Below are 11,152 nucleotides of genomic sequence, written 5' to 3'. Positions count from 1 at the left end.
ACTGTGGTGGTAAAGCAGTCACATGACCAGTTGTAATTCAGCACTTGCATGAGTCTAGCTCTCCAATCTTTTTAAGCACAAGATCACTTTTTGAATTTAAGTGCAACCCAGGATCTACCTCAAAGAAAATGTAGAAATAACAGTAATCGCACAAACACCCTTCCCTGCTCACTCCATCCCCTCTCCTTTTGTTGCTCATTCTCCCCCACCCTTACTTTCACTGGGCTGGGGTGTGGGCTTTAGGCTAAGGCCAAGGGGTTCAGAGTGTGGGAGATACTCCAGACTGAGCCTGGGGCAGGGGGTTGGGGTGCAGGAGGGGGCTCAGGGCTGGGGCAGGAGCTTGGGGTGCAAGAGGGGCTGCAGGCTCTGGGAGGGAGTTGGGGGGGGGGGCCCTCAGGGCAAAGGCAGGGGGTTGGAGTGCAGGAGGAATTTGGCCAGCATGTCCAGCAGTAGCTCCTCAGGGGAGGAGGCTCAGCATGCTGCCCCTGTCTGCTGGCACCACACTCACTGCTCCCATTGGCTGTGGTTCCCCATCCCCAGCCAATGGGAGCTGCAGGCAGCACTGCCTGTAGGCAAGACCAGTGTGCAGAAACCTCCCTCCCCCCAAGGAGCAGCATAGGGCCAGGGCAGGCAAGGAGCCTGTCTTAGCCCCACTGCAGGACTGTTAACAGCTAATCTCCTGGTTTGACAAACCTAGACTGAGATCAACTGTCAAAGCCTCCATGATCCACCAGTTGATCAAAATCTACCAGCTGACCACCACTGGTCTAGACTGAACCGCAATATTTGGTTACACACTGCCTATGGAAAATTCCACCAGAGGTAGGACTAGGGTTGTCAGCGCTCCAGGAGTGTTCAGGAACCTCCAGGAATTAAAGATTAATCTTCAATTAAAGACTGTCACATGATGAAACCTCCAGGAATACTCAACCAAAATTAGCAACCCTAGGACTGGTCTTGTGTATGATGTCCACTGTTCAAGTGGGTTGTCTTCAACAGAACTGAGGAAGTTATGTAGTCAGACTGGAGTAAACAAACTATTTAAACAGTTAAATAATGGGCAGGATAATTCCCATTCTTGAGCCAAACTACATTAAGGTTATTCCTGCAGTTCTACTATTTAACAAAACCTGTTTTAGGAAGCCTGCACTTGGGCTAAAATCCTGATGGCTTAAGACAGTTTCAGAAGGCCTAGTTTGCACTTTGAAGTTCCTCTCTCAGCTTTAGAAAGGCTTGTTTTCACAGCTCTTGTCTTAGAAAGAGAGCAAGTAACTGGGCTAAAGTCCCTTCATAAGTGAATAGCACAAGCAAAATTGGAACCTGCACCCTTCCTAATGGAACTCCATCGCTTTAATCACAACTGTCCTTGTAACTGCTGCTGTGATTAGGTTTGGCTGTTATTAAAACAGCTTTAAGCAGAAATTCAAAACAGAACCCAAAATTCAATTAAACAGGCATGGCATGGCATGAGTTAGAAAATGCTTTATTCTGACAGCTGATTGAAGACAAATATCCACATTCCTACTTGGAGACTTCAAGTGGCCCTATGACAGGGCCAGTTCCTTATATGAATTACATCACCAAATCACAACACTATTTTGTGTGCTCAAGTGAAAATAGGAGCTGCCCTATTGAGGGACATTCTCATGGCAATTATGGCTTTTAGTTTTGTTTAAGGAAAAATCAGACACCTTATGGCTTAGACACCATGTGCAACTATCATTAAGTCAGCATAGAAACAGTGAGGCTTGTGATTGTATGAAGAATTTCAACTCTAGTGCAAGGAAACCCCAATGTGACACTAAGACGTTCACTAATCCAAGAGTGAAGTTTCCTCTGAAACTCTATGGGAGGAGTTAGGTCTCAGATGTCAGGATACTTGGTTACTATCCCCACACTAAATTTGCTACCCCCATTTTCTACCGGAAGTAGTTGGGACAGTCATGTGCTACTAGATGCCAGGCTTTATCAAATGCTTCCACCACAGCTGGGAGCAGAGGGCCCTCTTCACTGCATGTGAGGTTCTGCTGCAGCTGATCCATGTTGGACATACCAATGATCACTGCATCTCCAAGGGCACCCTGCAGTGGAAAGGGAGGAGTTACCTTATAGGAAAACCAACTTGCCTCCCATCTTGTTACAAACATCAGACTTCAGCTCTGTTTGTCTTTCAGCTGAAAGTTGCTCTTTGGCAACTACTGGATATTTGGGGAAATATGTCGTAACTGCAATCCTGTTAACAAGGCCAGAACTCAGTGTGCTGTCACTGCCTCCAAGTCTTGCCAACCCCTCAAAGGCTGCCAATTCATGCTCTCTGCGTGGCCAGAGGGATGTTTTGGGAGAGGAAGAGAACATAACCATTAATTTCCTGGCCATATGAAAAGCCAGTGTATCACTTCATGAGGAAGTGGCTGGCTGAGAAAAGTTAAAACTAGAGCAACGGGCATTTAACATCTTCTACTTTCCTTCAGGCCTTGGAGACAAAATACAAAGGGAAGTGTACAGCTAATTCACTCCTATACTCTGCTGTGTGCAACAGCTTGGCACTGAAAGACCAAAGTAATATTTCAAAAAGAACAGAGCAGTAGGGTCTGAGTGGATTAAAGGACAGATTTCACTGCTGATGTACTGCAGCTGGAAAAGCCAAAGAAATCCAGTTGCAGAGTTCCAGTTCTTTGGACATACCAACTGTCTATGTTAAAGTCAAGCAATTACCTGAAGTTTAGAGTGGTTGTACATCCAGCGTAAAGCAGCTGAAGTTAGGCTGGGGGGGTTAGAGCCATAAGCCTCCCCTAATGCTTTCTCTACCAGGGCAATGGCTTGGAAATGGTGCTTCTTCCAGTATCTGCAGCAAGGGAGACATTAATGGAGCATTCATTTTACTAACTCAACTATCTCTGGCTTCTCATGACTCAGACATGGATCCATACTGCAGGCAAGAGAACAACGGGGCACTCCTACCTCCAACAGGTCCAAGACCAGTGCCTGGACTGTTGCATGTACCCAATGCAGCCCTTATGGCCTATGCTACCCAAACGGTTTTGAGGTGATCCAAAAGGCAACCTCCTCTAGAGATCAGGGATGCTGCAGTCACTGTTTAACAAGCATGTTGCCTGTTGAGGCTTCGGACTCAAGAACTTGTATTTCACTGGTGTAGAATTTAAATTTTTTTTTTAGCTAGTATAATAGATTGTGTAGATACAGCAAACAAGTTTACAGCGGCCAGCTCATGCCCCTGCATCCTTTCCAGATACCAGACCATTAGTGTACTAAGGATGCACTAGATGTTCAATGGCTAGCGAGAAAAAACTGACTACCTTTTGTTCTTCTTGTAGGCCTTTCATCAAGAGCTGAAAGCACTTTGCAAACATTCAGCTTCAGCCTCCTGTATGGAAGGTCAATATCCCTCATTTCACAAATGAGGAGACAGCTACTTAAGTGATTTTTTTGCAAGGCCACAGAACAAGCCAGTGGCAAAGCTGGAACTAGACCAGTAGTTCTCAACCAGGGGCCTGAGGCACCCTAGAGGACCGTGAGCAGGTTTCAGGGGGTCCGCCAAGTAGGGGCATTAGACTCACTGAGGCCCTCAGCAGAAAGCCAAAGCCCCGCTGCATGGGGCTGAAGCCCAGGGCTCTGCCACCCGGGGCTGAAGCCGAAGCCTGAGCAATGTGGCTTCACGGGGGCTCGGGTAGCATGGGGCCCAGGCAGCTACCTGCTTTCTTCCCCAACACTAGCCCTGGCTTTTATATGCAGAAAAACAGTTATTGTGGCACAGGTGGACAGTGGAGTTTATAGCATGTTTAGGGGGGCGGGCTCAAAGAAAAAGGCTGAGAACCCCTGAACTAGACTATAGAAAGCACCCGTACCCAGTCCTCTGCTGTAATAAAGCCACCACACTTGTTCTCTTTATGATCATTAAACCATCACTCTAGTTAACAAATTCCCACCCCCGAGCGCTGCAGGGGAGTGCTAGAGCACCACTGCACAGGGACAGTGTAAGAGTTGCTCAGCAATAACTGAGGGAGATCACCTGCCTGTGGGCATAATCACTGAACAGACTTTAGTCATTTGTATCTTCTGCATGTTCGCTTGGGGATTCAGCTAGGCTGAATCAAGGGTAACACTCTAGCCCAGGGATTCTCAACCTTTTTCTGTGAGCACTCCCCCCCCCTCACACACACACACGCTATAGAAACTCCACAGCCCACCTGTGCCACAACTGTTTTTCAGCATATAAAAGCCAAGGCCAGCATTAGGTGCTAGCAATTGGGGCAATTGCCGGGGGCTCCACGCCACAGGGAGCCCTGCAAAGCTTAGTTGCTCAGGCTTCGGCGTCAGCCCCGGATGGCAGGGCATAGGCCCCCAGGCTTCAGCCCCATATAGCAGGGCTTCATCTTTCTGCCCTAGGCCCCCACAAGTCTAATGCCGGCCCTGCTTGGCGGACTGCCAGACACCAGCTCACAGCCCCTCAGTGGGCCTCAGGCCCCTGGTTGAGAACCACTGTTCTACCCTCAGGAGAGGTCCGTGTCTCTGCCATTCTACCATCTGGAAACTTACCTGTCCCTGTATATCTGGGCCCAATCATTTCCAAAAAACCTGCCAGTCGGTTGGACCGTGTCTTTATCTTCATACTTGTACTTCCCTGTCAGCAGCCCTCCTGCAGGGGTTCAATGACATTACTGGCCAGGATTTTGTGGTGGATGGAATTGTACAGCCTGCAAAAAGTACTGTAGCTTTGTATACCCCATGACCTCTGACAGCTCTGAATGCAAGGCCTCTCCTGCAGCCCAGGCATAAACCCCAGGATGGGACAGGGCAAGAAGTGAAATGTAGGGTGTAAACACTCCACCTATTCAGCTCTGACCAGCAGAATGAGCCCTTTGTAGGGAAGAGGCCCTCTGCCCTAGTAAGACAAGAAAGGCTTCTTGGCATCAAGACACTTGAGTCATTACAGCTGTCACTTTACTACATATAAATATCTCTTGTGAATCTAGTGTTGGGGAAAGGTGTCAGCTTGGCAGCCCTGAAAACTGACAAGCACAGCATGGGTAGCCTCTGCCTTGGCCTGCAAAGGATCAGCTTTCATGGCCCCATTCAATCCTTTATCTCTGCTGACACAGGGACTGTTTGTAAGAGTATACAGGGATACAGACCTACAAGTAAACTAGGAAATGGATGGAGAGCAACTCATTCAATGGTGACTTACAGGTGAAGGGCTCTGTAGCTCATTATCTGTCCCCTGAGCCACCCACTCATCCCAAAACCACCATTGTTATTCACTTCTAAGACCACTGTTAGTGGTGGCAGTTTGGCTGAAGTGGAGGGAGCCCTATTCAGAGGGGGGCAGGCCAATATCCAACCTATTTTTGTTCTGTTTGGTTCAGTTCCATTCCCCACCCCATTTAGCAGACCCTTCCTCCTCACCCTTGCCCAGCTCATACCTGCCAAAGGATTGTAGGCATAGAACCGCATTCCACAGTGTCTAAGGCACGGCAACAGCTCGGTTTCCACTTGGCGAGTGGTTGCGTTGTACATGCCCTATAACAAAAAAGAGCACTTAGAACTTCAGAGTAGGGTCTGGCTAGCTTATGGGGTGCTAATGCAAGAGGAAGGGCTCCCTATCCAACGGTGAGAATCCAGAAGGCTAATAACGATCAAGACGTGTTGCCATCTGATGGCTATTTGGCCACCTATATGAAGTGGTTCAGTCCCGTTCATAGTGGATTGTTAACACTGTTGGCACCATTTTCTTACACTCCTGACGTGCCCGTCACTGCCCTGCCCTGCCACTGATCACCATGGGTGCCTGAGTGAACTACGGCATCAAAGCTACATGCAGATTTTAACTTCCTACAACCAACTGGACCTGATTTAGTAGTGACAACTTCAAAGCCACATGTCTGCAAAGCAAATTAACTAACATTCAGAAAAATGTGGTTCTCCTTTTCCTTTTACTTTGCCTTGTCTACAACTATTCAGAGATAAAACCAAGTGCTCTGGATCTGTGCTCATGGCATTAACAGGACTGTGCCTTTTGTTTAGACAGGCATCTGCCCATGTTAACCCCTTCCAAACATCCTGAAGAAATGTGTGTCCCAGCAGCAAGTTCCTTTGCAGCAGCAGTTTAACCATCATTGCATATGCACAGATTGACTCCCATTTAGCTCCATGATGTATCTGCATTGCATTCAAATCAAGAGTGCAAAATTCCAGTGGAGCTGGAATAGCCCTTTTCCTCCCCCTCCATGGATACATTTTGTGTCATATGGAAGGAATCAGGACAGTCCCCAGGTCACAATAAATTGGTGCCTGCTAAAGAATAGATTTCCTGGATCAGTGTATGGTACTGATAAACATTACATTATTGTCAGTTTCACATCCAAGAAATTGCTGGAACAAATGACAGACACGTATACTCTTAACTACCTCTGAGCAGTGACCTCACTTTGCTTTTTAATTGCACTTGTCCAAAAAGGTCTTACCAGACTAAATGAAACATCTTTTTGTTCAGTGTTTGTACAGTAACTAGCACAATATGGTTGCAATCTGAGACGGGGACTCCTAGAACCTACCACAATAAAGTGACAGGTTCCCAGGACTCTTGCAACATGAATAAAAGTTAAAGTTTGTGAATTTTGACTTGTTTAGGCTTTCCAAACTACTCAGTGAGACTCTACAACTCCAATTTTCCCAGGAACTGCCCTCAGTGGGTGAAGCTTCACGACATCATCCTGGAGGAGTAGTCCCCACCTGAACAGGCCCCTCTAGCTCCAGGTTGGGTAAAGAGGGACTAGAGCTGCGGAAGTCTGGTAGACCATATTAAATCTGCAACCCTCACCTGATACACAGTTGGAAGCACCCAGTTGTTGTACTTGCAGGTGGTATAGATTTCTGCCACCTCCCAAGCTGCATAGTTCGACAGACCAAGCTCCTTAAACTTTCCCTGTAGAGGAATACAGAGAGTATTTACACACACAGTTAAGATTAACATAGTGAAACAGAGTGTCAACTGATTTTAGTCCCCAAATTAGATTCCTTTTTTGATCACCCCCTCCTCCAAATGGAAATGAGTTACAAGACCCAAAAATAATAATAATGTTTCCCTTGTTTTGTTTGAACTAGAAGAACTGGATTTATACCCTTTAAAAACTCATTTCCCTACCTGTTAATGCAAAACATAGCACAGGACCAATTTACAGCAGGAGGCAAAGATCAGAAACCCTAAAGCTTGTTACAACTTATGAGATCTTATTTATAGTACTAAATTAATCACCTGGAGATACTATATGGTACCAGCTGTTTAGACCTTACACAGGCCATTGCTTTTTCTCCTCCCTGCCTTGTGCAACTCTGCCCCCTCATCACTGTACTCACACTATCCTCTGCAATAAAAAGCAGGAGAAGAGACAAGTAAACCTAGATAAAACAATACCAAAGGCAAGTGGACAAAGTCATAGGTTTGGGCCTCTGCCTTTACCTCCTTGTATAGCTCATTGCAGGCATGTAGTGTCTGTTCCACAGGGGTGTCGTGGTCAGGGATATGGAGATAGAACAAGTCTACGCTCTTCATCTGTAACCTCTCAAGGGATGTGTCCAGCTGAGACCTGACACTCTCAGGCTTCAGAGTCTTCCCCTCCAATGGATTGGCTTTGGTTGCCATTTTCACTAAGAGAGAGACAGAACCAGCCTGAAAATAACCAATTTTGTATTTCATCTTTATAACCAGGGTGAAGGAAGAATGGGGATAAGGAGCAGGCACAAACCACTTAAAATTCATGCATAACATGGTACAAGCTTACAGAAACCCCAGGCAAGACTGGTAACATCTGCAAATTGCGGTACACAAAAGGGAAAGCCAGATTAATAGGGTTACAGAATTGCTAATGTTTATCTAAATAACCACATAAGGGAAAGGGTAAAAGCCTAGAGGCCCAATCCAGCAATCTACACAAGTTCTCTCCTTCTTCGAAGGGCTGGGTGGTCACAGTGGCTGTAACAGTTGTTTTCCCCTTACCCCTGTTCACTTGATGTATAGGGCATAACTCATTTATTTCGGAGTCAGTTCAATGGATCGCTGCTCCCCCACGATGGAGCACAAAATTCATCTGTAGTTTTAGATTGTAAACTCTCCAGAATAGGGACTATGTCTTCATGTGTATATGTACAGCATCTAGTACAATGATCCTAAATGTGGCCCCTCCGTACTACTGGAATAAAATATTGTATAATAACAACCACTATTCTGTACCCCAATATGGCTGCGCAGAGCTAGGCACCTAAATCTTGTCCAAGACAAATGCATAAAGTAAACAGCATCAGTGGTGATTAGATTTTAAAGGGATTTTTCCCTGCAAACATGGAAGTGTTCCAGTAACACAGAGGAGCAGTTGTTTGGAGAGAGAGAGTTTTTATAAGACCTTCAAAATGAACTCTGTCCCCACCTCACGCAGGGCACACCCAGCATGAGATTCCTGAGTGCAAAGGGCAAAATAAAGCCCACACATAAGGGAAAGGGGAATCAAACAAATGACCAGGGGAGTGACACCTGGCTCCAATCTGGGGAGCTTGACAAGGCTGAGTGCTTTGGGGTTCCCCCAGGTGTGCCAGTATATATTTATGCCTGTATCTGCAATTTTCACTCCATGCATCTGAAGAAGTGGGTTTTTTACCCACAAAAGCTTAAGCCCAAATAAATCTGTTAGTCTTTAAGGTGCCTCTGGACTCCTCCTTGTTTTTGTGGATACAGACTAACATGGCTACCACTCTGATACTTAATACCCTGACTGTTCTTCCCCCCACACAAACACACACCCCACTAAGCCCCCTGGAGCCTCTCTCTCTACCCAACACCTCACCTTTGCTGCCCCAGCAGGGTCCCCACTCCCCTCTCTTACCCCCTTCCCCATGCCATGCCCCACCCCCTGCCCACCTCTCTGGCCCCCCACCCTCTCTTACCCCTTCCCCATGCCATGCCCCACCCCCCTGCCCACCTCTCCAGCCCCCTCATCCTCTTACTCCCCCATGCCATGCCCTACCCTCCTCTCTGCACACCCCCTCCATGCCCAGCTCCCCAGATCCTCTTATCCCACCCCCCTGCCCACCTCTCTGGCCCCCCACCCTCTCTTACCCCCTTCCCCATGCCATGCCCCACCCCCCTGCCCACCTCTCCAGACCCTCTTATCCCACCCCCCTGCCCACCTCTCTGGCCCCCCACCCTCTCTTACCCCTTCCCCATGCCATGCCCCACCCCCGTGTCCAGCTCCCCAGACCCTCTTATCCCACCCCCCTGCCCACCTCTCCACCCACCCCCCGGCGCAGCTCCCCCGCCCTTTTACCCCCTCGTGCCCAGCTCCCCCCGCCCTCTGACCCCCTCCCGCGCGCCCAGTTCCCCTGCCCTCGTGCCAGCTCCCCCCTCCCTCACCCCCCGCCCCAGCTCCCCCCGCCCTCTGACCCCCTCCCGCGCGCCCAGTTCCCCTGCCCTCCTGCCAGCTCCCGCACCTGCGGCCCCGCCGCCCGCCAGCAGCGCCCCCAGGATGCGCTCGGACGCGCCCCCCGCGTATATATGGGCCGTGTCCAGCTCCCGGTGCCCCCGCTCCAGGAAGGCCCGCAGCAGCGCCCCGCTCGCCTCCTGGTCCGTGCGGCGCCCGAACTCCATGGTGCCCAGCACCGAGGCCGGGCGCTGGGCCGGGCCGCCCGGGGCCCGCGACGACTGGGCCATGGCGGAGCGAACGCGGCTGAGGAGACAGCCTGCGCCCTCAAACCGCCGCAGCGCCGGGAGCATCCTACTGCGCGTGCGCCTCTGGGCCCGCCCTAGGGAACGAGGGGAAAGGCCTCACTGCGCCGGCGGGCGCTAGGGACCGTCTCCAAATTCCCACCCGAGTGACAGAAAGAAGCGGGGCCGGCTCACTGTGAACCGATACGTTCCCCTGGTCAGTGGCTTCTATCTTGTGTTCCCAAGAAAAGTCTCTGTCCCTGGTGGTTGCAAAGGAAACGTCCCCAATATAAAGTGAGTGTGAACGGAGGCTGTGATGTTTGCCTGAGTCTGCAGGCAGCCTGAAACAAAGGAAAGAGGTGTGAACTGCCGCAGGCACCTCAATGGGGCTTTAGCCCCAAACGCTAGCAAAGACTATGTCTTCTCTGCAAAAAGATGTGTTTTTACAGGCTCTGGAGTTGGGGGCTGGGATGAGGAAACCAAAAGTTTTTTCTCTGTCAGCGGCCAGGGGATGGCGCTTCACATTTTTCAGACACTTGTAAGCCAGTGGCTGATACAACAAAGAGCTCCAGCTGGGTTCAGGCACAGGGCCTTTCCCCTCCCAGCACTTAGAGGTAGTGGGGCAGAGCTCCTGGCCAGGGTGTTGTCCTTGGACCTGTTTGATAGTCCCCACCCCCATCACGTTTCATATTTATGGCTAATTAATAGGTTTGGTCCCCCTGCTCAGAGCAGGTCTAGATGACACATGGTAAAAAGCATAAGGGTCTAGTGCTCTCATTGCTCCTATCGTTGGTAGAGCTGCACTGGTGCTAGAGCAGTGGTCCTCAAACTTTTGTACTGGTGACCCCTTTCACATAGCAAGCCCCTGAGTGTGACCCCCCCCCAATAAATTAAAACCACTCTTTATATATTTAATACTGTTATAAATGCTGGAGGCAAAGCGGGTTGGGGTGGAGGCTGACAGCTTGCAACTCACCATGTAAGAACTTTGCGACCCCCTGAAGGGTCCCGACCCCCAGTTTGAGAACCCCTGTGCTAGAGCAAATGGGGAAGAATTAAAGAAAAACCTCCGTGCACGCAGACAAGACCCCCAGTGGGGGGAAGAGAACTAGGCTTTCCCTAGATAGCAGGGGGAGGGGAAAGGGACGAGCTCCTGCATTTTTCGTCCTGGGCTGTTACTGTCCTCAGGCCGGTTTGTGGGCCTAGGCCAGGGCACAGGGAGTGGATTACCCCCACCCGGGGTGGATTGTGTGCTGGCAGTGCTGGAGCTATTGCCCTAGGAGCAGGGATGTGTGCCCTGGTGGGGACCTGGGTTATTGCCCCTGGAGGAGGACAAAGGTTTTGGGGGGCACTGCCCGGAGGGGTGCCCCAATTCCTGCCCCGGACGGGCCCCGGGGATCCCCGCGGGGCGGGTCTGTGCCGGGCGGGGCGGGCAGGCGG

The 11,152-nt window shown here is 49.9% G+C and overlaps 1 protein-coding gene across 1 annotated transcript; it reads right to left on the bottom strand.

Moving 5' to 3' along the window:
* Positions 1 to 1,467: 1,467 nt before the first annotated feature.
* Positions 1,468 to 9,796, bottom strand: AKR7A2 (aldo-keto reductase family 7 member A2). The gene is made up of 7 exons (XM_050931348.1): positions 9,499 to 9,796; positions 7,478 to 7,665; positions 6,839 to 6,943; positions 5,442 to 5,538; positions 4,558 to 4,657; positions 2,716 to 2,845; positions 1,468 to 2,081 (listed from the first exon to the last, which is right to left on the bottom strand). The coding sequence occupies exons 1-7, from the start codon at positions 9,779 to 9,781 to the stop codon at positions 1,920 to 1,922; spliced, it is 1,065 nt and encodes a 354-aa protein (XP_050787305.1). The 5' UTR covers positions 9,782 to 9,796; the 3' UTR covers positions 1,468 to 1,919.
* Positions 9,797 to 11,152: the final 1,356 nt, after the last annotated feature.

The sequence above is a fragment of the Gopherus flavomarginatus genome, chromosome 21 (assembly GCF_025201925.1).
Source record: "Gopherus flavomarginatus isolate rGopFla2 chromosome 21, rGopFla2.mat.asm, whole genome shotgun sequence".
NCBI classification, from domain to species: Eukaryota; Metazoa; Chordata; order Testudines; family Testudinidae; genus Gopherus; species Gopherus flavomarginatus.
This window is presented reverse-complemented; position numbering and strand designations above follow the sequence as displayed.

What these genes read in the sequence shown, in the direction of transcription:
- AKR7A2 (XM_050931348.1), bottom strand. Translation starts at nt 9,781, where the DNA reads ATGCTCCCGGCGCTGCGGCGGTTTGAGGGCGCAGGCTGTCTCCTCAGC. An exon ending in GCAATGAGCTATACAAGGAG is followed by an intron (nt 6,944 to 7,477) that starts GTAAAGGCAGAG and finishes ATTCCTCTACAG; the next exon opens with GGAAAGTTTAAGGAGCTTGG. An exon ending in GCCCAGATATACAGGGACAG is followed by an intron (nt 2,846 to 4,557) that starts GTAAGTTTCCAG and finishes CCCTTGCTGCAG; the next exon opens with ATACTGGAAGAAGCACCATT.